This window comes from Anser brachyrhynchus (genome assembly GCF_964034855.1).
Source record: "Anser brachyrhynchus genome assembly, chromosome: 8".
NCBI classification, from domain to species: Eukaryota; Metazoa; Chordata; class Aves; order Anseriformes; family Anatidae; genus Anser; species Anser brachyrhynchus.
The window spans coordinates 6,079,855-6,105,961 of NC_137702.1; the positions used below are offsets into that span (position 1 = coordinate 6,079,855).

Below are 26,107 nucleotides of genomic sequence, written 5' to 3' on the forward strand. Positions count from 1 at the left end.
GATTTCACAGAGAACAGGTAGGAGCTTGAAGACTTTTAAGCGACTGCTTATAGATTCATATCTCTCCAAAATAGCTTTGTACCTTTGTGTGCACTGCACGTGGCAGTAGAGGAGTCGAATATAGTCTTCAGGGAACTGCCAGCAAACCACAGGTCCACTTTTAGCAGTCCTTAATTTGGATTTGGGCACTGTCTTGTGTTGTAGCCTTAGACACGTGGCTTGTCTTCGTTAGCTCTGCAGCAGCCTTGCAGGGACCATGTGAGGCCCCTGTCCTGCATACGCAAGGGGCACAACTCTGCCCTGCCAGGGGTCCGATGTGGGTGGCAGGCCCAGAAGTTCTTACAGCCTGAGATTCCTTAAGCCTTCCAAGGCACTGAACGCATTTTACCACGTTTACCTCTTGGTAACAGCTATTCGCTGTTACCAAACCTTGGCTTACTTGCTTCCACGGGGGTATCAGTGTAAGGCAGCTCAATTACATAACCGAGGTTATCTGCAGACACAAATACTCTGAAAGTCCCTTCTGTGCTTTTCTATTCCCAGGGACAATCAGCTTATTCTCATGTTAACAGCTTACTATCAGTTCTGACCCATTTAAAATTCACCTGCCAATTGAATGGTATGACAGGACCTGGCTGACCCAGGAGCAAAGAGAAATGTTATCTTCGTAATGAGCTGCCACACACCTAGAGCCAAGAAGGGAAAAAAAAAAGACGAGAACGGGGCCAGCTCTGTGAGAAGCAGGACGTCCTTCACAAGGCAGGGGAAAGGAGCTGCCTTACTTAAAACATTGTAAGTGGCTTTGCTGTGCAAACTGTTGGCAGCTTCACATCCTTGAAATGCTTATTCTCTCGAGAGAAAGAAAGTTTGCAAGGTTGTGTGCATTCATGCGTGTACCCCTTCCCTTTCTGATAATTATTCTGCCAACCCGCTCCTCCCTTCCACCTCTCTCCAAGTGAAAAGCCCAAGGCAGAGCAGGGAGGATGGATCAGTCTGTTACCTGCTTCTGCTGGACGTACAAATGTCTCTGACCATCAAAACAGAAAATACCTGCTGGGCAGTGGCCACTGTGTCAAGGAAGAGGATAATTACACATACAGAAGGTTTGGAGGACCTTCTGCCTTCGGAATTTTCCCGCTGTACTTATTCCATATTTGATGTTGGTTTTTCACTTACTGACTTGCAGAGGGGATGTGAAACGTCCCGCATCCATCACGCCTCCAGTCTGTGGTCCTGCGAGTGAAGAACTCGGCGTTGTAGGGTGAGAGGTGATCTGGCTGGACTCCTTCCACGTCCCTATATCGCGCACCGCTGAGCGTTTCATTACTGCACCGCTTTGGCTTCAGTGCCAACTGCCAGCACACACTTGGCTGCCCCAAATATGAGGAGTGCTCTCACAGCAGATTTTATGTTGTTCTTGTATTCAAGACGACGTTGAAACCATTATTTTTTATTTTGGCTTTAGTAGTTCGGTAACTCCATGAAGGACGCCAGCTAATTACTTGACAGCATGTTTTCTCCTCAGGGGCAGAGACTTCAGATTTTATGGTCTGAGGCTGTTGAACAAGTGGGAAAGTGAGCTCCCCAGCTCTCAGCTGCTCGTTGTGCTCACTGCAGCAGTAAAGCATTTCTGATTTCTGAATGCAGATCGATACTTGGAGCTATTTCTAGTTTCTTGTTTCTTTTCTCATATTCTAGGCGGCCAGGAGCTCTGGTGGAGTCTCACTTCACTCAGCTGGCCAGGAACTGCAGCAGAGCGTGGCAGGGCACTCAGCTGCATCTGCCTGGGAGCTTGAGTGGTTTTGAGCTTTCCGTTTAGACTCAGTACTGCTGTAATGTGTGGTGTCCTGTGAAACCAGGCGTAAGTGAGATCAATGAAAGTGAGAGATGTGGCCAGACCATACTGCCTGGCAGTAACTTAAAACTTGGTTTGAAGTGCTCTCCATTTCAAGAGAGAGAAGGGGAAGTCAAGTTCTGAATCTGAAAGACCCAGTAAAGTTCTGATGTTTATAACCTCCGTGAGCTGCCAGATTGATTCAAAGACAAAACGATGGTGAGAGCTATTGGCAGGTTTTGAATATCCTGCTGATTGAGATATTCAGCCCCTTGAAAGCACCTGGCTGTGGTTAGGCTCATCTGCTCACTGGGCAGCTTCTGACATTAATGAGCAGTTAGAAGTGATCTTTTGGGAGACTGCAGTTCTGCATCTCCAGGCTTTGTGTTATTTTTAAAGATAACGTCACCACCAAGGAATGGGTTGATTGCTCAGCAAATTTGTTCCAAAGCCTCCATTCCACTCGCCTAGCTCTGGAGATCACACGAGATAAGCCACGGACTGGAGGAGCTGCAGGATTCGCAGAGGAAGGCTGGTGTGTGTGGCACAGCGGGTTCAGCTCCTCGTCATCAGGACTGATGGCTGTCTGGGAATGCCCCTTACCTGCTCTCATGTTCCTTAAACTCCACGTGCTCCTGGGCTCATGGAGCCCAGCATGGCAGTTAGACCCCTTTCTGTTTTGTCTTGTCATTCGGATCCACCCTTACTGTCATGACGACCACCATGTGCTGGCATGACTGCTTCTCCTCACTCCTTGCGTGAGTGCCAAAAGCTCCAGAATTTGGGGAAATATTTGGGAAACTATTCTGCTGCTTTCGGTGTCCAATTGAAATCCAGTGACCCCAGTTTTATTTATTTATTTATTCGTTGTAAAACGATTTTCAGTCTCTGTCGTGTCTTTGACCTAGAACATGGAAGACTTTCTGATGAGCATGTGCCATGGTCTGCAGCTTTCTGCTTAGTGCACTTAGGTGTTTTCAGGCCAGCCAGCAAAATACACGGTATGCTCCACAAAACATTGGAATATTTTTCTGAACATTCGTATACCATTGAACATGCAGTTTTTGTGATGCACAGACATGAAGAGAGGTCTCTTGATTTTTGAGATAAATTCTTGTAGGAGTTAATCAATCGCTCCCAGCTGGGCAAGGAGAGGGCTAATCCAAGGGGGCCATACCCTGCTTCTTCCATGGAATCGATGTATCGAGTGATTGTAGCTGCCCAGAGTCCCCCCCAGGTAAATCGTCACACTTTTACAGAGGCTCCTGCCTGGTCATACAGACTCTCTGACAATAATTTAAGCTGGCAGGAGAATGAGAGTTGTTAGCTAAAAGCTGCACTTTATTAATCTGGCAGAACGGACTTCACCTTACCAAAAGGAAAGGTGGAGCAGAGCCATCAGACTCACAGTGCTTCCCTTTGGGTCTCTGCAGCCCAGCTGCTTGCTCTTGATACTTCAATCAGTAAATCCTCTTGTAGCCAAGAATCTGATAAAGTATCAGTATAAGAAGAGAAAAAAGGTGTGTGAACACTTAGCAACATCCAAGCAGCTACGTGAGCTGTAGACAGCGAGACTTCTGAGCGAGGTTTCCTTTGTGTGGGGGATCTGCAGAGCTGTGCCAGAGGGTCCGGACCTCCTGTCAGGCAGATTTCTAGAGTCTTGCTGGAACAATATGGAGCCTAAGAATAAAATTCGTTTTTTTTTTTTCCATATGTGTAACATAAGTTAAATGGCTATTAAAGCTCTGGTAGCTGAGCAGTTTGTTTCACTTACCTCCTTTCTGTCTTTCTCATTCATCTTGCTCCACTGTTTGCTGTCAAGAAAGAGCCAGTTCTGCGTGCTCCCCCCGAAATGCAGGGCTTTGTTTTGGCACCTGGTAGGTGCCTGAAATTGAGGACACCACTGGTCCAGTTTTGAAAACCTGCTCCAGTGTTCTGGAACACTGCAAAGTGTTTGGGACTTTTCAGTGAAAAATGCTCTGCCAGGATTAAAATAATAATAATAACAAAAAGTTTTTTCCGCTGTAATGGAGAGTTCAGCTTTGACTGTGTTTTTCCCCCCCTCATTCTCAGATTTTAATCTCTGAGCTTGTCACAGCTTTTAAACTTCTTAGTTACGTTGCCTAAATCCTTACAGTTATATTTGCTGAAGCTATTTACCGAATTTTACAGTCTGGTAACATAACTACTGTGTGCCTTGTTTATCAGCTTTTTTGCAGAACAGTTTTTGCATCCAGAGCATTTATTTAATATTCTGAGTTTTGAGCTTGCCTTTTGCCAGAGGCAAACATATAAATATATATATATATTATTTTTTTTCCCCAGAAATTAAATGATGGAGATGCATGGTTCCAACGTGGTTTATTCCTGGGCATCTCTCAGCCCCCAAAGCTGCCTGACTTTCTTGCACATAAAGCTTTGCCCCAACACTGGGACTTGTTTACAGTTGATATCCAGGACAAGAAGAAGTCAAAGGAAAAAGTGACGTTTCCTAGGGAATGAGAAGCCCTTGCCTGGCACTCGTGAATTACGAGGCTGAACTTTTTTATGTCTGTGTCTCCTCCTCCTTTTGCTCCGTTTTGTTGCCGCCTCCAGTAACATTTTTCCTGACTATAGCGCCATTGACTCCTGTGATAGTTTAATAGTTTCTGCTGTTTACACAGTTGCCACTTAAATGGTTGTGATTTAAATTTGCATGCAGGGCTGGTCAGCGCTGGAGTTTACCGTGGTACCCCGAAGGCAATTGGTATTCTGGTCGCTGGAGTCGTCTTGGTAACAGTTAGGTGACTGGAAACCATTTGCAGAGGGGAAGTTTCATTCTGATAGTGCTCCCCCATCCCAGTTCTGGTGGTGATGGGCTGGCCAGGGCTTGCTTGTTACGAGACCTTTTATCTCTGTCTCGTAGCTGTAGCCTTTACAGGGTCTTACCTGCGCTGCTACTTACAGCAGTTTGGAGGAACGTACGAAATGATTTCTCTGATTGTTCCTTAATTTCTGACATGCTGACCTTGGGGATAGTATTCCTCGTGCTGGAGGTGAAGTTCTCACCCCTGAATTTCCCTTCTTGCTTCTGATGCTGCTTTTAGTTCCTCGAGGGTCCTGGTTAGCTGGGGCTTCGGTCAGATCAGTCACGGCACTGCTGCAGTAGCCGCATGGTATTGCCAGTCTAAGTGATGTAGCAGACTTCAAGATAATTAAAAAATGACAGAAACTTCTGTGTTGCTGCGTTTATGGTGAATATTTCCTCTTCTGTTGTGCATTTCAGGTTGGAGTTAAATAATGCCAAAACACTATTGCAATACATTACAGCAAAAGAAGCTTTTAGAGTTAATCTGAGTCAGAGTGACTACAGCAAGCAGAGCAGATAAGCCTTTGCACACCAGCTGAGGGCACGGTGCAGGCGGGCTGGTTGTTGGGAATTACAGCCTAAAATCTGCAGAGCTGCTTCTGCATCATGCAAGTGTTCTCTGCTTTTTCCTTTCTTTCCTATTGTGAATGAACCACAGGAGAATATGCCCCAAATCCACTTTTGCATTGCTGGAAGAAAGCTGTTAGGCTTTGATAGTGGCTTGCTTTTGCAGAGGTTTTTCCTTTTAATGTCTCATTAAAGACACAGGTAAGTCAGTGCCCTCATAAAAATAAACAAAATTGTGAGAAACGCATGGAAAAAAGTAGTAGGAAGCATTGTGAGGATCGTGTGGATGTCTTGGGCTTGTGGTACTTGATCTTTTGGCAGCGTTCATGTGGGACTCCTTAAGCAGTGAAAAGTTCCTGGTTCCACAGAACTTCATTTCCTTTATTCTCATAAAACACCTTCGGAAACCTGTCTTTGAACTGCAGACTTTGTTATGCTTGTCAGTCATACCTTCTAATGTATGTTTTAAAATGCTTTCTTCCCATAAAGTCAAGGGAATTGCTGATGAGTGTGACTGCTTAATAATGGAGTAGAAAAAGAAAAACTCCTCCTGAACGTGGAGAGGATCTGTCTGCAGCTGGTGCTGCCGTACGAGTGGCATGGGATTGCTCATTAAATAAGTTAAACCACGCTTCCTCTGGGTTTGCTTCTGGCTGTGGCTCACCTCGTTACTGATGTATAACCCCAAACCACTAATGATGGACTGCACTGGACCGAAGGCAGGAGGCTCCATCCACCTAGCCTGGTTACTCTTGGCTGGAAGGGGCTTTGCTTTTCTCCAGCAGGGGAAATCTCTTCATCAGCACCTCCTTGCACAAGGGGGAGGGCTGTTTGTGTGCAGAGGCAGCGGGCAAATTGGCTCCTCTTTGTCTTGGCCTTCCTGCCCCATCGCCTCGCGACTCCTCCATCTCCGGCGAGCGTCTCGCCGCTCCTTTGTGGCCTCCTGCTCATTTCCATGGCAGCCGAGCGCTGCGCGGACGGGCGGACGGACGGATGGACGGACGGACGGACGGACCATGGGGATGGGGGCGGCTGCGTGGGAGCAGGGGGGAGTGCGAGAGCAGGATGGGGCCTGTCGCCAGGACCAACTGCACGTAATCGCATAAATTCCAGCAAGCGCGTCCCCTGGTTTGGAGCCCCTGGAAGCTGTAAATAATGCGTTTTAATTAAGGGGTTGCCAGGAGCTCTGAAGAAAATGAGATCAGACTGAGGGCCGCAGAATTTGGCAGCTGTAGTGACTGGAGCGTACGTGTGGTTTGTCTGACTGCTGGTTGTTCTTTTTGTTTTAATCAAATGACTTAGCGGAAGGCTCCGGCCGTCCTCACCTGGGTACCACTGACGTCCACGAGGCACAGGGCAAGGGAGCTGCGCGGCACCGGCCGGCAAGAACAGCAGAGCTGACGTGGTCTGAAAGCTGTTACCTCCAAGTCACACAAATCACAGGGTCTCCCGTATTGCATTTCTTTGTGTGGTCCTTGTGGTTTGAGTTTTACACTTTCTGTGCATTCAGCACGATCAGCAGTGAACAAGAAGCCTTTCAGCCCTGTCCCGTGCTTGCCGAGCTGCAGGGCTGGTGGGTGAGAAGCGGAGGGAGGAGCAGCTGCTCCTTGCAGATGGGTAGAGCGGTTCAGAGCGATGTGAGCCATCGCCGGGCTGTGGGAGTGCTTCGTGTGGCAGCTGGCATCTCACTGGCTGGCGAATCGAGCAAAAAGAGGGGAGGCTCAGTGTGAGGGCCACATAAAGTGTTTTTAATTCCTTTCCCAGTCAGCATCTCCCAGCAGGACCAGGATCAAAGCTGTCTCCTTGCCTTGGTTTCCCTCTGGGCGCACTGAGGTTAATGCTGCCTTGTGGACGTGGAGGGGAGGAGGTGTCTGAGAGCTGGGAGCTACCGCAGTCAAGGTGAGAGCAGGTGGGTGCCTCAGACGAAGGGTGACGATGGTCAGTGGTGTGGCCCGGGTCACCAGCAAGCTGCCTGCCGCTCCCCCATGACCTCAGTTCACAGCAGCCCCAGAGTAAAGGGAAATGTGCCCACGGAAAGTGTTGACATTGGTTCCACCATCTGCTTCTGCTGAATTAACTTTCCTGACTAATTGCATGTGTGATTCTGTACCACATGGTAGCTTTGTTCTTCCCATCAAAAGACAAAGCCTTCTTGTGTTTCCTGTGGACCTCTGAACCCTGCTTGCCATTGAAGGCCCTGTCAGTGTGACAGTAGCTGTTGATGTCTTCTTGCCTTGATGATGATTAGAGAGCCCAGAATAAGCGAGCTTGGTCATACTTGTTAACAGGTTAAAGGGCAGTGCTGCACGCATCATAATTTCCATGTTGTGCCCATTCATTTCCCATCCTCGGGGCACTCGTATTTAATATTGCGATGCACAAAAGCGTTTGACAGCAGGCGATGATGGGTGAAGAGGTTTGTGCTTGAACGGGGGACCGGCGTGACCGATGGCCAACTCCTGACCTGACCACTTCACTTCAAGCAATGTAAGAGCCCATCCGCTCGTGCTTCCTGGCAGAATATTAATAGACGTTTGTTTGGCACCGTTCCGCCGTAACAGACTTGGATCAGAGGATGAACCTGCTGTTCAGTCTGAAACGATGCTGGCTTTGGAGACGTTTGCAGAAATGCTTTTGTGTGTGATTCCCTACAATTCCTAGAGCTGTGATTCAGTGCTCTTAAAAGGTGAAATTCCTGGTGAATTAGTAATCCGGAGTCTCAGATGCGATTCGTTGTCTTTAGAGAGCAGGTAGCACAGAGCTGTAGAAAAGGTGTCTGCCCAGGGATGTGCCCAGGGAGCACCCGCGCACATCTGTGGCTCTGGGCTGTCTGAACATTAAGAGTTGGGGCCTACATTATTTTTTATCATCCTGGATGTCCTGATGTGTTGCTGTCCACTTAATTCAGGTTCCTATACCATTCCTATTGGTATGACACAAGTAACGTGTATTATGACACACATTTTTTAATGTCTTTTTTCATCTGTGACATACTGTTTATTACTTTTCATTTTCCATTTTTATATTTACTCTCTGAAGTGGTTAAAGAGTTCAAGACAACGAATGCATGTTCAGAAAGAGAAACTTTTTTTTTATTGTCTTAGGAATCTTTTTTTTACTCCTAGAACTGGCATGATTTTGCTTAGACACAAAACAAAAAGAGGAGAAAGCTGAAAATGCTGGATGAAGTCTTTAGAAAATTCCTTTCTCCTTTCACTGTTATCGACTATTTATTCTTCCAAGACTGTGCACCGGGTATTTTAATTAGAGTATTGTAGCCTTTCTGAGAGGTAAGACATGGTGTGTGGGTTTTTCTAACTGTATAGAGTATTTGTTGTTTTTTTTTAATTGTGCAACTTATTGATTGAAGTAGGGAGAGAGGAAAAAGAGCAAACATTGATCCAATTTTAGGCAACTGGATCGTGTGCAGAAGTGTCATAAAACGTGATCCGCTTCTAGTAAATAAACACAGCAGAAGTACCAAGCAAAGTACCTGCTTTATTTCCCCAGCTGTTGGCGGCAGAGCAGCAGCCTCAGTTGTTGCTACAGGTGTAATTCCCACAGCAGCAGCATCTCCTGCGCAGCTTTTCCCTGCCAGCCACCCACCCACCACAATTTGTGCACCGAGGCAGCGATGCTTTCTCCGTTACTCCAGACCTGTTGCTCTTCTCGTGCTCCCTCTCCTCGTTTCCTGCAAGCAGAAGGGATCATTTTGCTTCTGAGATGATTGAGGCTTTGAGTGTGGGATTTAGGTCATTGATCTGACTGTTCAAGAGCCTTCACTTTATTTTTTCTTTTTTTTTTCCTTTGGGTTGTTATGGTTTGTGAGTTTTGCATTGAATTCTGCAGTGTTTTCACTGTGTCATTAGATTTGGGTAATCTATATCACAGGTCAGATATCTGGGCTGCTAGCAATTAACACGTTTTGGGAATGTATAATGCTTGTTCATAGGAGTGTCATATGTGTGTGTTTTACGGCGCTTGCAAACACTGAGCGTGCAGGTGTAAATATCAGGTTACTGTTTTTCCACACAGTAACAGTATGCAGCCTGGACCCACGCCAAGTCCTGTAAAATAGGGCTTAAATGGTATGTATTTCTTCTGTTGTGTGTGTTTGTTTGTTTGTTTTAAGGAAATTTCTGAAATTTTGGGGACACCCAGTGCGTGATTGCACTGCTGTGCTTTCAGTGGCAGAGGTGCCTGCTGGAGTCACCGCTGCTCCTGGCATTGGGGCTTGCTGCTGCTGCGGCCCAAGCTCGCTGAGCAGCCAGGGCTGCAAAACGCACACAGAGCTGTGCAGGGGCAAACTCCAGCAGCAAAGTGGCAAACGTGCAGCCAGGGGTTGAAGATCTCCAGAAATGCCTTATGCTAACCTCTCTATGGAGAGTGATAGCCATTAATAATTTGGGGGTGTCAAGGGTTTTCAAGCACCAGGGGCCACGGGATCAACCTGGCAGAGTCCAACACTTGTGATCACTCCCAAAGCTTCAGAGTCTGGGGAGTTGCATGGGGTAGTTTTTTGGTTGTTTGGTTGTTTGTTTTTACTGTTTTCACCTTTCTGTCTAGGAACATTTTCACATCTCTGTGGCTGTCCTGTAAAACAGCTATATTTATTGGTGCCTCCTTGAGGCACATAACTGACTTAGGCTGAGGGTTATAAAACCTACATTAAGAACACACATCATAGAGTGTCATAAAAACATCTGCGCCCAATTTTGTGCAGAGATCAGTGAGGCCAATAATTATTCATGGACTTCGGTGGTTTTTCATCAGGGTGTAAAGCAGGGCCCCTAATGTTTAATTCCCAGAAATGGGCAGACAGAAAAATGTGAAATGTCTCGGGGAATTTGCAAATGGCCTTCGTTGTGAAATAACACACACAGGTGCCACCGAGGATCTTGTGTCTTGCAACAGTATTTTGCTGCTTGTTAAAAGCAGGCAAAACAAAAGCCAGAGCAGCAGACAAAGCTGGCGCTTCTGACAGCCAGTCAGTCCGGATGAGCTTTAGTCAAAGAAATAGTTGGAAACAAAGTGGTAACTCGGAGCATACCAAATCCTTTGAAGAGGTCCTGACTGCAGCTGGGTGGAGTTCTGGAAACACCCTCGACTTCCGCTCAGAACCATGGCTGTTACTTTTCTCTGTAAAGAGGGAATTTTGTCTTGGGCTGGAGATACTCCACTAGCAGACATAGCTGAAAGACGTGGGTCAGCTCCTTGGCTATGCTGCAGGATTCCTGCACGACTTTTGGCCTGTCATTTAATGGCTCAGTGTCCCTGTAACTGAGGATGTGCACGTCTTTTCCATGTCATGTTCTCTGCTCTCATAAGCAAGAGGAGCAAGCTTTCTGATAGTCCTTTGAGCAGTGCTACCTAACGTAATCTTTGTTGTAATAAAAACCAACATTTTCTGAAGCCTGACCGTGTCTGTACACTTGCCAGCATCCTTGTCACTCATGCTGCAGCATGAGGACGAGCGTCTGTGAGGTCCTGTTGGTGGGCATGGTGCCACACGAACGGCAGGTACAATACCTCACCTGCCAGCCGGCCACGTTGCGGTGAGGCTGCCTGATGGCATCCAGAGGTGACTGCAGCCTGGTGGGGCTGTCAGCCTGTTTCTGAGCAAGGCTGGGGTTGTATAGAAGATATTGGAAGGAAAATCTGACCCTCCCTCAACAGAAGCACGATTTTCCACTTTACAGGTAGAATGGGGGGAGAGATTGGTAGCTTGGTTTTGGTTTGCCTTTTTTCCTTTAAACCCCAGAGACTTGAACACTGAGGTAGTGTGGGCTTCTGAACAGTGAGAAAACTGTCACAAAACTTGTTTTTGTACAGTTTAAAAGACCACTGGAGCTTTGCATATGGATCATAAAAAATAAAATGAAAACTTAGAAAGCTAAAGGACAATCTCAGGTAGTGGATGTTCCTGTGAAACCAGGCAGCTCTCAGGTTCTTTCCCAGCCACAAAGCTCCCCCAGATGAAGCCCAAGCCCTGCAGAAGCCTTCAAACTCCCAAGGAGAACTTGCCTGGCATGCCCGAGCTGTATGCCATACAGATCTTGAATGCCCTCAAAGGAGCACACCGGTCTGTGGGTAATGTTGTGCTTGGAAATCACTTCTGGAATTACTAACAGAAAGTTTAATTGCCACTTTAACTACTAGTGAAACAGTTTGTAGGGATAAATACTGCATTTGTTAGACCAACGTGTGTATCTGGAAAGAAGCAGAGGAACTTCTGAGCTTACAGCCCCTTCTTGAAGTCTGAAATGCTGGCAGTGACCTGAGGAAAGGTTGGGGAAAAGATTTTCAGGGTTTTACAGTGATTACAGCAACAAGTCATGTAGTTGTTTGTTGATGTCACTTTACTGTCATACATAAGGACAAAATACAATCGTAGCATTCTGTGTTTTCCATAGCTTTTCACAGCTAGCAATTAGGTGCTGCCATTTTCCTCCCGTTAAACTCGATGGTGAATGTAAAAATGTACTTAAAGAATTTGAAATCAGAGTGTACATGTTACCATTTAAAATGCACAAAGTTGGTACCTTTGATAGCAGTGAAAATCCCAGGTGACACCTATGTCTTTTTAATCTAATTAATCTGATTTGGTTGATCAGAGAGGCGAGCTTAGCCTCAGCAGCTGCATGTTTCTGACTTGGTTCCTGTAACGCGGGCGTCAAGGAGTCCCAAAGCCTCCGGCTGCACCCCTGGCGGTTGGTCACCGTTTGCTCTGGTTGGTTCGGGGATCGCAGGGAGAAGATGCTTTAAATGGGTTTCATGTGGGGTATCAAAGGGAATGTGGTCTGTGTCAGAGTGTCGGCTGTTTGAGGTGATCTGATTCATCTTGCTTTATAAACGTAACTGCCTGCTGAGATGGCAGCGTCAAAAAAAAGTGGCCAATTCAGAGATTGGTTAAATATTCCCTTTCATTACTTCAGGGTGTCCTTAGTTGTCTGAAAACCAAAAAGATCCAACAGTCTGCGAGGATATCCTGACATTTCAGCTCTTGGATCTTATCTCGTGCCATTTTGTGACAGTGAAGCAACATGTTCTGGGATTTCCCGTGCCGAGGGGCTGGCAGCGAGGGCTGGCCGAGTGCTCCTGGGCCACTTGCAGCCCACCCCGCAGCCATGACAGGGGTGTTGCTGGTGGGGTTGGGCAGGGACGGGGCCGCTGTTTGCCCACCCGCTACCACCAGGAGACCGTACCGAGGTGGATTGCCGTGCACACATTGTTACGGTCCTCCTGTGTGAACTCAATGCCACTTGAGTCTACAGCAGGACTTGAGAGTATTCAGGCCACAATGCTGTAAGACGTGGGTTAGGATTTTCAAATCTCCTTACGACAGTTAGACATCGTTTGGGTATACAGCCTGGTGTGAGAGGTTTGGGGATCAGTACCTCAGGATAACGATGATGATTATTTAGAAGGGCAGGGGCACTACAAAGTGCTCATTCTCCTGCTGAATTTTTCTGGGTTTGGGGTACACATAAGGCTTGCAGTGAGCTCCACTTCACATGTTAAAAAATAAAAAATATTGTATCCCTGGAAATTCTTCTCTGGGAGTGTCATCTGCAATGCTGTGTGCCTGTGTTTGCGGTCAGGAGTGGACTGAATTATAAACCGAAGGCATCTGCTCACTGACAAGTGTCGGGTATCCCAGAGTGTCTCTCGAGCTGGATACCTTTTTCTTGGTAAGCAAAAAACTTAATTCAGACAAGCAAATGGTTCAACTGGGGTGAATTCCTCTCACTGATACTGAATTAACTGAGATCCTTACAAAGGGCAGTGAGCCCTAATAACAGTGCGTGCTGTTCTGGGCAGAGCCACCTCGCGGCCTACCTCATGTTCAAGCTGCCGTTGGCACCTCTTGGGGCCGAGCGATGGCACGGGGCTGTGGTGAGCCCCTGAACTCGTGTCATGCTGCTTCTCTGCTCACATGGGGTCTTGTCAGCGCCTCTGATAAGCCTCTGATCAAAGTTGCTATTGAAGTTTCCCAGCATGAATTGAAACCCTGTTTTATGAATTTAAATTTCTCTTTCTGGCCTACTATCAACTTCCCTTTCTCACAGGGCTGCACTATTTACTTCTGCAGAAGATTCGCTGCAAAATTTTCATTGGATGGCATTTTATTCTATGTTTACAGCAGCTTGGGTGAAAACATTTTCCACAAAAAGGCTGAATACTGGCTGCAGAGGAGAACAGAGTCCAGCTGACGGGCAGTCTGCTGTTGATTCAAAAGTAGAATAAGAGCAGGATCTGTGTAAAGGAACGAGGGCAGCAGAACAAGCGAAACCAAAGTTTTCAGTGGTCTTGGTGTCTGGGGGTTTTGAATGTTTTTAATCCCTAATCACCTTCTTCCCTCTGCAGTAGAGCTGCACTTGGTATGAGGTGCGGGAGCAGAACCACCCCGGCAGGCCGCTGCCAGCAGGACAGGCAGCGGCCATGTTCTGCCCTCATCTCCCCCTGCGGGGCTGTAATTTTGATTGTTCTCTGCTCAGCTACCAGGTCTATGAAACTTGTAGGCACAGACTTTTTCAATTTTCACTCCCCTTGCCTCTTTTCAGATGTGGTGGAAATTGGCCAACAGTTAGTGAGGGGTAAGACACAGCCCGCAGGGTCTCCTTGGGTTAACACCCGAGAACACTCTCACCAGCCAGGCTTCCTGTTTGAATGCACAGCCCGGAGTTTGAACGACCCTTCATCTAAAAATTAACTGTCCTTTTACAGGCAGGTTGTATGTGCTTTTACATCACTGCTGCTGTTCAACAGCTACACCTTTGCTTGCAGGGCTGTTGATGATGAGCGATGAAATACTTTCACTCTTCTCTTCAGCTGTGCTGGTTTGGGAAAATTAGGAGCAGCAAAACAAGCCAACAAGTGAACAAAAACTTCAGTGGTGTGGTACATTGCTTAGTATTAGAGATGTGCAAAAGAGGAATAACCAGGGGGAATGAACTGGAACTAAATGACTGAGGAACTGGTGTCTCATAAAGACTTAGTGTAAAGATGTTCCTGTCCTATAAAGCCTCTAGAACCAATACAAGAAGTGAAGTGGATGATGGCTTTGGGAGAGAGGATTTCGGTTTTATTGGAAAGAAGATGAAAGTATCCTGGGCCCCTTAAATTAGTGTTACCTGTTTGGCTTTAGAGTCAGGGATTTGACCTTTCAGGTATTTTTGAAGTGAAGTCAGAAATCACATTTAAGATCATCCAGACCCTGCTCCTTGCCAGTACAAGATTTGTTCTTTTCAGTCTATATTTATTTCCTCCAGTCATACAGTGATCACTTTTTCTTTTTTTGATGAATTCCTTCAGTAAATGTTCATATTCTAAACCAGCCTCCTCAATTTCTCTTTTTAATTTGCTCTAATCCTAAATCCTTACCTGCAGTTCAGGATAAGAAATGTGAGTAATGGAAAAGAAAAAGACATTTTTGCAAAATGAGGGACCGTGTTGGTCTGATGCAATTTTGTTTAAAATTCAGTGTGTTATGTTGTGTTTCTGTCATGGCTTCGTTTCCTCTCTTGTCTCTCTTCTTGGGAGAAGAGAAGCAGGAAAGAATTCCTTCAAAGCCAGCTTTCCTTTGGCAAGCTGCCCGAACCAGCGCTCAGCCGCCTGGAGGCCGAGCCCTGTGGGCACCCAGGCACTGACTTCCACCCGGGAGCTCCTGCCGTATCTGTCCGGCTGCAGATGTGAGGAAGGAAAAGCAGGTACCGAAGGCAAATCAAGCGAAAGTCAAAAGAAATGCAGTCTCTTTGGTGTCACTCCGTGTATCCGAGCAGGGGAGAAGATGAAAGGCTCTGTGTATGCTTCAGTAGCCTTCTCTTTTCTTGTTCCAGGTATCAGTTTGCCCCCCAAGGAGCAGAGGCGCGGGGAAGCTGTGACTAGTTACTCTTGTTTGTTTATGTTCATTTTGAAGAGATGTGAGCGGAGCTGTGTGCTGCTTACAGCAAAGGAAAGAGGTCTCGGGGGAACAATTAATTTTGCTTGGCTATTTCTGAGCCAGGTGAAACCATAAAATGAACCTGTGTCCTCCCCATTATCTAAAAGGGAGGTATTTATTTATTTTACATTTTAATGCACCGTTGACAATTTATGGTGTAAGCCTCAATGAATTTTTAATAGAGAATTGATAGAAGGAAGGTGTATAACATGGGAGATTAATAGAAAAGGTTATCGGATGTGAAAAAGAAAAGGAAGAAAATGACAGAGAGCTGATATTTTAATTAACTGCTCCCTGCCTGTGTTGTGATCCCAGAGACATGAGGACTGAGTGCCAGAAGGTGAATCTGGTTGAAAATAAAGTGATTCCAGTTCTGCATTAGAGGTGAGAAATGAGACAGGACTTCAGTATTATCATACTTTTAATAATCTGGGATGCTGTTTGCAACGCAAAGCAGAGTTTATTTTAATTAAGACAGTCTGGGGGGCCATGACCTGATGCATTGGAGAGTAGTAATGACAGTAACAAAATATATTGTTTAAAATATAAAAGCAGTAAAATAAGAAACGGTAGACATAAATATAATGATCGCAGAAAGGCTTGAGGGCTTCCCCCCACCCCTTAATCATGCTCTTTTGGGAGATCAGACAGTTTAGGTTCAAACAAAGGACCAAATGTGCTTTTATCCTGCTGATGGATCTGGCGCGGGCCTGTCCCACCTTCGGTGGGCATGTGGACAGGGCTGACCCCTCTCTCTGTGGTTGGGCCGCTGCAGATGGGGCCATACACAGCATTTTGCAAAGGGGAGCTGCACTCAGGGAGCACGTTCACACCCTCGGAAAGACGCCCTGGGACTGTCAGTAATGCGTTTCTCCCCCTTTTGTGAATCCTGGCAATCTATTAATTGCGCTGCCCAAGAGCAGCGTCAGGGGAACAAAGCAATCAGTGCCACCATCTGGCGCGAGCAGGTTGGCCGTGTTGAAGGGGATGCATGCCTGTTACGCTCCTTTCTGTTGCTGACCCTCGCTCACGCTTGCGTCCACATGTCCTGGAATAACAGGTCAGAGCGTTAGGCTGGTGGGGAAAGGGTGGTTTAGTCGGAGGTGGAAAACTAGTTGTGTCGCTGTCTGGTCCTCTTGGGAATGAGTCAGTGGAACAGAGATTTCTAATGAAAAGCAAGACTTGATGGTAATGAGAGACCTAGTATAAAACTAAATATGCTTTAAAATGAAGTTTCTTATATCTCTAGTGTTATGCTAGTCTCTGATTCCTGGGTAAAGACACTCTTGCTTCATTTGTAGGCGCCACAGCCTTCCCCTAACAGCAGCTGCTGGCACTTCACCCGGTCAGCTTCACGGCAGGCACGGGTGCGCTGACTTTTCTTATACATGCATATCCCCTCAGTATCTGCTCTGAGCTTCTGACCATTACGTGTGTCAGATTAATTGAATTAAACTCTCATTAAATACATCAGAAGTGACCCTTGATAGCCAATGGTACAAGTTCAGGTTTTCTATCTGGAGGTGTTCAGGAGGTCTGTTCCCTCTGATAACGGGTGTGCAATGTCTCAGGAAGATCAAACTGGTTTCTTACTATGACTGATCTCTTGTAAAACACTTGACCTCTACGTTTTTTTCTCAGTATTAGTTCACAATATCTGGTTCTGAAAGACTGAAGGGCAGATCGTCCATTTTATTCAGACTCTGGCTCATTTAGCAGCGGAAGGGGAGTAAATGTGTGTTCTCTTTATGAAGTGCATCCTGAGAGATTGTACAGCTGCTTCATGATGTTCTGCAGTGTTTTCCTGCTGGATGCTTGTTCAGGAAAGCTGCATGTTTCGTGTATTAGAAAATGAATGCTTGGCTTCAGCCGTGTAAACCTCTCCAGCACCTCACACAGCAATGCCCCTCGTTTCCTCCATAGGCACGTGACCTGTATTTAATGCAGCTCCCTCCCTGACAACAGCTGAAAAAATAAAATAAAATCAAACCCTGGAGGGTTATTTGTAGTGTTTAATGCTTTGAAAATGTTTGCTGGAAGAAATACTGACGAAGCTATGATGCATACACATGACTTCTATAGAAATAGGTATCCAGCTCAAACCTCACCGTGAGGACAGTCAAGTGGTGGAGCAGATTGCCCAGGGAGGTTGTGCTACCTCCATCCTGGGAGGTTTTTAAGACCAGGGTGAGTGAAGCCCTGAGTAACCTGGTCTCACCTTAGGCTGGCCCTGTCTTGAGCAGGAGGTTGGACTAGATGACCTCCTGGGGTCCTTTACTACCTGTGATCCTATTAGGCTGTGAGCAGCTTTGCAGAGGGAAGAAACAAATCTTCTCCCTGCCACCACTTCCTATATAAATTGACAGGTCGATTGATGGGCTGTTTGGTCCAGGTCCTCATAGAAAAGCAATTAAAGTCACCATTGCAAAAGGCAGTGAGTGACTGGTGACCGCATGGGCACTGAGGCCAAGAACCAAACTGGCCAGATATCTGCAGGCTGCTTGCTTTCTGCTGCAGTGAAAAGATGTTCATGTGTCTTACAGGGCACGGTGCGCTGTGCCACCGGCACAGAGGAACAGACCTGTTAATTGCTTGAGCTCATGCCTTGCATCTTTTTAACACCCTAAATTAATGCAAGCAAAGCAAAGAGCATCGAGTGGTTGACATTTAATGAAATGGTTTTTTATTGTTTGAAGGAGTGCTTTATGATCATCTGCTATGGTGACAGATATACTGAAAAAAGCCATGAATAGACTGCATAGATGAAAACATTGTTACTTAGATTGTAGTACTCCGAAGGCAAGACTTGTTTGTCTTAGCTGTCTGTAAATAATGTAGCACACTTTCAGTTCCATATAGGCAGCAGCATTTTGTAGTAAAAACCCTAGATATTTATCTTGATAAAAAGCATCCCTGGTTTTTGACTGCTTGGAAGAAGACAGAAAAGAGTTGGATCTGTTTTAAGTAAAGGATAGATAAGAGTTTTAGAGAGGATTAACACTCACCTTTGATACCTGTCTGACTCCATCATGGAGGGGCAATGATGAATGTGAAATGAATCCTTGATACAGGGAATTCGCTATTGTTCTTGGTGGGATTGGTTGCAACAAAGGTGTTCTACTCTGCTTATATTCACATCCTTTTTTTTTTTCTTGCAGCAAAGAAAACTTGTGCTGAGTCAGATTTCACTTGTGACAACGGCCACTGCATCCCAGCCAGGTGGAAATGTGACGGGGAAGAAGAATGTCCTGATGGGTCAGATGAGTCAGAAGCAGCATGCAGTGAGTAGCACAAAAAATGTGTTTCTCTGACACATTGTTTTACCAAAGCATAGAGTGTTATGAAATCGAAGGTATTATTCCTAACACTTGCAGGATGATGTTAAAACTTTTGCTTCTCTTATAACAGAAATAAAAGAGACAAAAGGTTTGGGTCATTCGAATTAGATGGCTTCTAAATGCTCAAATGTACCAGTTTTCCAGACAATGAAACACGTAGAACTTTACAGTGTGTATTTCTTTTTGTAATAGAATTGAAAACATTTCTATCTCTATTACAGTTTGTGTTGTTGTAGGGCTCATGATCAGCAGTGGTGCGTGAAGATTCATGATGAATCTGCTCACTAAAGAGAACACTTCTAAGAGCTAAGAGCACCAAGGTGGATCAGAAGCTATTATTTAGTCCTATACCCACAAGGTGTACCATTCCTCCCTGGAGTATGCACTTAATAGTCCGTAAGGCTGCATATGAGTCATATAAGGTCAGAATCAAACACCATGAAATCTGTGCACCTGGGATCAGGCCTTTTGGAAACCCAGATTTGCAGCATTTTGCATGGTGGCATCTTGGGATTCATCACTGCAGACAGCACTTCTGTCTTTACAGAGAAACTTTGCAATCTTGGAGCTTTGTGGGTGGGTTTGTTGTTTTTTTGTTTGGTTGTTTTTTTGCCTTGGAGAACAAATGAAGAAAAAAGTAACAGATTAAAGATGAACAATGTAAAATAAATAAAGCTGAGGGTAAATATAACAGAAGTTTGGTGCAGGTGACACCTTTTTAAAATATCTTGGTTCAGTAAGTAAAAGGACATGCTTGATTTTTATGTAGATCATTTAATCTTGTTCTTTTCACTCTCTGAGGAGGCCCATCCACTCTCTGTTTTCTGGAACTGTGGAGGGTCGTCTGGTGCTGAGTTGAAGGGAATCCCAGGAATATTTTAATGAAAACGTTAGCTATTATGTAAACTTTTATTTGTGTGCTTGCTTACATCTGCAGATTTTTTCTTGGGCAGACCAGGAAATTTAAACAAGCCATTCTATTGAATTTCCAGTCATGTACTTCACAAATATATTCCCACGAGTCAGAAGCAGTGCTGGGGGAAGTGTTTTATTGGGCTTCACCAGAATGTGGCACATAGAGGGCTTCACAAATAACTATGCTTTTTTTTTCTTGTGATCCTAGTACTAGTTCTCCCTAATTAAGAAAGATAAACGAGCTTCTCTTTTGCATAAAATGAATGGAATCATTTTTGCAGCCATATACAGGCTACAGAAAAAATTACCTCAGTAACTACATTAACATATTTATGTACTGTAACTGGTGGTCTTCCACCCCGCATCATCCTTAGTCAAGAGCTATCTTATTAATGCTATTTCCACTACCTGATTGCGTGGAGAGGGGCTGCATAACTAAGCAGCTCCGTTCCCTGTAGTCAATGTCTGTAAATCTCTTGTCAGAGGCCGTAGCATGGATGGGGTGTGGACCATGCAGTGTTAAGTTCCCTGATGATTTTTCTTGATCATCTTTCATTCCTTTTTGTAGTCATTTCACCTTCCAATTTCCCCCCACTTATGTTCTTTCTCTGGGGAAATCATCTTTAAAACTTAAGTATTGTAAAGGGTACTTGACCTGAGCATTTGATTGGTACAGTATGGGACTGCTCTCCTGAGAGGAAAATCATTTGTTCAGTTTTGTGTGATTTTCTGCTTGAAACCTACTAAGAGACTGAAGTCTGCATTTCTGCAGTGGTTCTTCTCTTCAGATAGTATCAGGAGAATGATGGCCCTTGAAATGTCTTCCTGCTGCTAATGGGAGTAGGCCAGTGTCACCTTGATGCAGGGAGAAATCTGGTCCCATGTCGCAGAGTGCTGCAGCAGGTCGATCAAGAATTTGTTGTGAAAGTGACAGTACCTGAATGGGCCACTTCTTGATTTGGTTTGGTTGGTTTGGTGGTGGTTTGTTTTGTTTTTATATAAGAGTTTTCAAAGCAGGTCAAAGACTATGACATGTAACTATGACCTATAGCTATGGCATTTTTCTTCATAGAAGATAATGTCTGTCTACAAGTCAGGAAGGGTCTCTGGGCTTTTAGGTAAAATTGGCATGAGTGAGAGGTTTTCTCTGTTGAAACCAGAGCCTTCTGAAGCTCTGGCCCTCTCTGTTACTGATGAAGTAGTCACTTAGGACTTGGCTGTTGCATGTTTTTCCCATCTGGAACAAGATGGTCCTGACCCACAGTCCCAGTTTTCAACAACGGAAGATAAAGCTGACTCTTTTATCACTGAGCAGGGCCTCCAGCACACGTTGAACTGGTCTGATTTTACTCAGTAATGTTCTCCCATTGTGCCAGCCAGTTCTCTGCACTGTTAGAGTGCCCGGCTAAGGGTAGTTTGAATTATACTTTCCTTCTTCCTTTCATTTGTGTATAGCTGTCTTAAGCAGATTTGCCATGCTTTGTCTCAGCATAAGATATTTAATTTTTGTTATGAATTTGTGTGATGGATGCAAGATCTCCGTCTCAAAGTTCATAGGATACTTAGTACAAACCTACATCTGACTTGTGGCTGGCTCACAAGAGAAGCCAACGTTTCTTTCTGTACCAGTTAAAAGCTTGCTTTCTAATCTTAAAAGTATCTGCAACTGGAGTTTTGGAACTTCACTTGTTTTATAGGATTATTCAGATCTGAGGTTCACACTTAATCAGATGAAGATCAAGTACTTTTAATCTTATGGCTGTTGATAGCAATAGGCTTTAATTTGCATGGTAAGGACGTTCTTCCCAGATGTTTTATATCCTTGTCAGAGTACGTGTCATCTCAAAGGCTGATCCGATCTGCTCTGTAAGGAACCAGAATCAACCTGATAATGCATAAGCCCTGTGCTGGTTGTGAGGTTAATTCACATATGTTTGCAGATCTTCCTACTGCCACTGGTCAAGACAGCAGTGAGTGTAAACTTGGACTGTTAAGCAAAAACTGGAGCATTATGCTTTGCTTTTAACATGTACCTTCAAAGTAAAAGCCCTGGCTCTTTGTAAGTGTAAATGCCCTATCAGGGCAAGGAAGAAGCTGTAATGGCAGGCAGAAAATCTGGTGAGAGGCAGCATGTATACTGGGCAGTCTGAAAGACTTTATATAGATGGTCCTTCCCTCCAATCCTATCTTTTTTTTCCTCCCTGATGAAAGCAAGGCTGAACTTTCTCCCTCTGGTTGAGAAATGACTGTAGGCCCCTACGACGGTCTCATTTTCCTGTTCAGAAATGCAGCACAGCCCTTTGGAGGAGTCTGCGCTGTGGAGTTTCCCTAGGGAAGGGGCAGGTTGGGAAATGGAGATTTCTTTCCTCTGGCAAGATCAAACCGCTTTATAAAATCGATTGCTTTCGGACAGGCCACGTAATTGCCAGCATCTCTGCCAGTTTCCAGGTTTATTCCTCGATTAATGCAGCACTGGGACATTGTCCGTAGCCCATTTGAGCTGGGGAGGTTAAGAGCATTGAAAATGCTGACTGATCAAAACAATGCAGTTCCTCTCAGCACCTAGCCACATCCTAAATGGCTTTTTATTTTCTGGATGCTTTTGTAGTGCCTTCTTTTTTAATACCCTTTGTGTGCTCTCTGTTTGTTACAGATACTTAGTTAAAGATAAAAGTTTGTGGTGTTTTGTATTTTTTTTTTTTAGCTATACCACCTCTGCCCCCCAAGAAACAAACAAGCAAAACTACTTAGTTTGCTACTGGCTTTTTCTGTTTCCCAGATTGCTGTAGTTGCTTGGCTTTGTAGCTAGCAATATCCTCTCTGGGAATGTTACCCATGTCCAGGTTTTCAGGACAGCATGACCTGTCTCATGTCCGTAGAAAAAATGGCATCACAGCTTGCTTGGCTTCTGTTCAACCTATAATGTCCAGGGTCTTTTCTGCTATCCCTACAATTTTATTTTATTATTTTTTTAACAGCATTTTCTTCAAGCCACTGAATGTGGCTGACAGCAGTAGCTATAAGGATATCCCATTGGATTTCTCAACTGATGGGATCTATAGGGCTTCTCCTTGTTGTGGCTTTTGGTGCAAGATGAAGATTGATCAATTTCTAGCATGGGTTGATTTTGGAGAAGGTGGTTATTTGGGCTTTTGGTTTGAAATGGGTTAATACAAAAAGAAAAAGCTGTTTACATTTCTTTATCTTTTCTGTGAGCTAGATCCTTACCCTAAACATGGTCTTACCATCCATAGGTTTGTCCAAGTGAATTATTCATGTAACAGCAAGTATCACCACTAAACCTCAGTGTTCTGCCATCTGTCAGTTTTCAGTGCTATTATCTGACTGCAGAATTTATTTTGTTTCATTTAATTTATATTAAGGCTTCAAAAAATAGTGTCCCTTTTCTGTGAGCTGATCTATTAATGTACATATTGTGGGCTGGATCTCTTTCTGAAGTCATCATTAGGACATAATGATGGGAGAAATTGGGAAAAAAATTGGATTATTATTTTGGTTTAGTTTGTTTTTGTATGGAGACAGAATGAGCCCCTAAATCAGGGGAAGCAAAACCATGAGAACTCAGCGATTAGTGCTATCCACAGAGGGCAGAAGGGACAAAATTCACAATTTAAGAGGTTGCATCGAATGAGGCTGGGGGAGGGAGGAGGAGGAGGAATTTAATATTAAAGAGAGGAAAGTTATTTTGGGAGACATAAGAAATGAAAAGAAATGGGTTGCTGGGTGAGATGTAGAACAAAGAAATGCCATTTAGCTGTGCAGTGCCACAGCTCCTGGTGGGGAACGGGAAGGGTTAGTACATTGGCATGTCACCTTCCAGCCAGGTCTTCCTTGACGAAGCCTTGTTAGATTCAGCGACTGCCTAACTTTCAGGAGGCCTCAGTTCAGGAAAGGTTGGCTGCATGTGTGTAAAGCAAATGAACCACTTTGGCCTTGCAGGATACGTACCAAGAAAACAGCCAGGGGAGATGCAAGCGTATCCTCTGTTTAACATAAGCCATTGCTGCTTCTCCCTGCCTACAGGAAGGAAAACCTACAGTAGGTGCAACACTGCCATCATTGGAAGGTGTGCTGAAGTGATAATGGATTTCATCTCTGCTGTGCCAGCTTGTTAGTATGCAAGGAGCTCCCTGCAAAGCATTAAAAAGGATAGCGGAGTATCTGGAAGTAGTAGGAGTGGAGTTAGTGCCTCTCAGCCAGGCGCCTGGGACTCCCACGTACCTCCCCAGCAGCTGTTTTGAGATACACAAAACGTTTTGACCTCAGAGCAGGCTTGAACGCCTGAGGATCTTCTAATTGTTTGCTGCGAGGTTATGCAGCAGCGTACCTCTGCCAGCTGCGAGATCTCTGGTGGGCTACGCATACTGTCCCGCTGGACAGCCTGCCAAGCTGGAGCCCCGGGTGTATTTTTTCATTAATCTCACTAGAAGCAACCCAGTGGGACTCAGTGACCACCCTAGAGCAGCAGTGCAGCCCCTGCTGTGCTGCACAGGCTTTGCTTATGCATAGGAAAGGATTCCTCGCTATTTCCCTATCCAGTTTTGTGAAGCTGAGGCAGGAGGAAGGGAAGTCATTCTTCTTCCCGAGCTAAGAGACCTCTATCGAAATGGATGTTATCCACCTAATACTGTTCCAACCCAGGTATTGAATCATTCTCCTTTCTTACAGGAAAAAAAAAATAGATTTGCCTCTGAAGTTGATTATTTAATTTAAAAAAAAAATCTCTAGAGAAAAACAAAAACAAATGCTAACAAACAGTAACAGCACTGAGGGGAACACAAATTAAAGGGAAAGAGCAAGTGAAAATCTGAGCTGGCAAACTCTTGCCTTAGGACATTGTATATATAATGAGATCGAGGAATGCAGGCAGCATAAACTCACCACTCCTTATTTCTTTATCAGATATGTGACATTCTCCTAGCTAGGAGCAGAAATTATTTTACAGAATGGTACAGGAGGATGTGATGAGGGAGAAAAAGAAAAGGGGAGACCTGAATTCAGATTGCATGTAATAAGGAATGGTTTAGTAGGTCAGGTTTAATAAGCAGCAGTCTTGGAAATAGATTTTTAATGGAAATGGAATATAAAATCAAACCGTGAATGTTGGTTTGAAATACAGTACCAGTTCGTGCAGCCCTTCTTGTTTTGAAGTACGTGTCACGAGTCATGCTGGGAGATGTATCCAAACTTGACAGTTTTATTTTTAATGGGTGTTTTCCAGGATCCTAAGCACTTTGTGTGCTGCTGCTGTGTATGCTGATCTCTTGTAATGGTGATCAGCATGTAGTGGTCCTCATTTTCTATTAAGTTGCATGAAAGCAAAATTCTGCATTTGCTATCGCAGACAATATTGCTCACCTCAAAATGCACACTCCTCTCTCCTAACTCCCCATTTACTCCAAAATTATGGCCATATTGTTCATCTTTGATCTAGATCTCCTGAATGTCTGGCTGAGTTCAGTTGCATTACCGTGCATTTCTGGAAAGTGACTTAATCAACTCTTCCATGCCCTTTGAGTATTTATTTATCTGAAGAAGGATGGATTGTCTCGCTCAGGCCATCACAAACACTGGGTCAATAACTTCAAACAGAGAAATGAAAAAATAATTAAAAAAAAAAAAAACCACACAAACAAACTAGGTCAAATCATCCAGGCGCAGCCAGATACCAAGTTTTAGGACCTGGGGCAGAAATAGGAAGGGTTTTTTTTTTTTTTCCAACATGAAGAGCAGATCTTTGTACACATTGTGATATGGTGGTGGGGAATTGCAAATGCAGTGGAATGCATAAATTAAAGATTATTCTGTTGGATGAACTTGGTACAGATCATTCAGGAGATTAAAGTAACGTTAATGTCAAGTGTACAGGTGTTCATTTTTACAGTACCCCAGCTACGCTAACTGGCTATTGCCAGCATAAAATAAAGCAGCTTAGATGGTCTGGTCTCTGTTCCCCTGCGATGTGGTGGGCCCATGGGAGCACTGCTGAACTACAGCAGCTGAGGACCACGTCCCAGGTTTCAGCCACCTCTGTAAAACAAATACAGCATAAGGTACAGGATATGGGAACACTTCTAGAGCTACAGGATCCTCCTGGTGATGAGGCAGTGTGGTTTTCCAGATGCCCAGGCTGAGGTTGTAGGGCTTATGATGAAAGCTTTGGTTTGCCAAAGTGGTCAAATTTATCAAAATAAATAATATCAGAATAAAATGAAAATTCCCCATAGACATCTTTTCATGAAGTCATAGAATAATTTAAGTTAGAAGGGACCTCTGGGGATCATCTAGTCCAGCCCCCTCTTCAAAATGTGTCCCTGTCCTCATGTTTGGCCACCTTTATTAATGAAAAAATCCTTAGATTTCACCAGAATTTGCTTTGTTGCAGCATGTGTCACTTTGCATGTCCAAGAAGAGTCTGATTTCATCTTCTGTAGTCCCTTCCTATTTCACAGTTGAAGGCAGCAATAAAATCTTCATTTAGCTTCCTCTTCTGATGGCTGAACAAATGCAGTTCTCAGCCTCTGCTTGTGCTTAGTCTCTCGTTGTTTTGTTGGAAAATTGGAAGTAGCACAATTCTATAACTAGGGTACTGTTTTTGCATTGTTCACTAGTCTCTGTGAAAGCTTTATCACATCCAACAC

The 26,107-nt window shown here is 44.7% G+C and overlaps 1 protein-coding gene and 1 long non-coding RNA gene across 3 annotated transcripts in view; one reads left to right on the forward strand and one right to left on the reverse strand.

Annotated features, from left to right (window-relative positions):
* LOC308199323 overlaps positions 1–18,344 on the reverse strand; it is a 33,310-nt gene extending 14,966 nt beyond the window's left edge. Inside the window, exon 1 of the long non-coding RNA XR_013954578.1 lies at positions 1,177–18,344. This is a non-coding gene — a long non-coding RNA (uncharacterized lncRNA). The remainder of the gene's footprint in view (positions 1–1,176) is intronic.
* LRP8 (LDL receptor related protein 8) overlaps positions 1–26,107 on the forward strand; it is a 173,095-nt gene that overhangs the window by 85,587 nt on the left and 61,401 nt on the right. For both annotated transcript variants that reach the window (XM_080603281.1, XM_080603282.1), the window contains exon 3: positions 18,351–18,473. In XM_080603281.1, the coding sequence (XP_080459407.1) occupies positions 18,351–18,473 (123 nt within the window). The remainder of the gene's footprint in view (positions 1–18,350; positions 18,474–26,107) is intronic.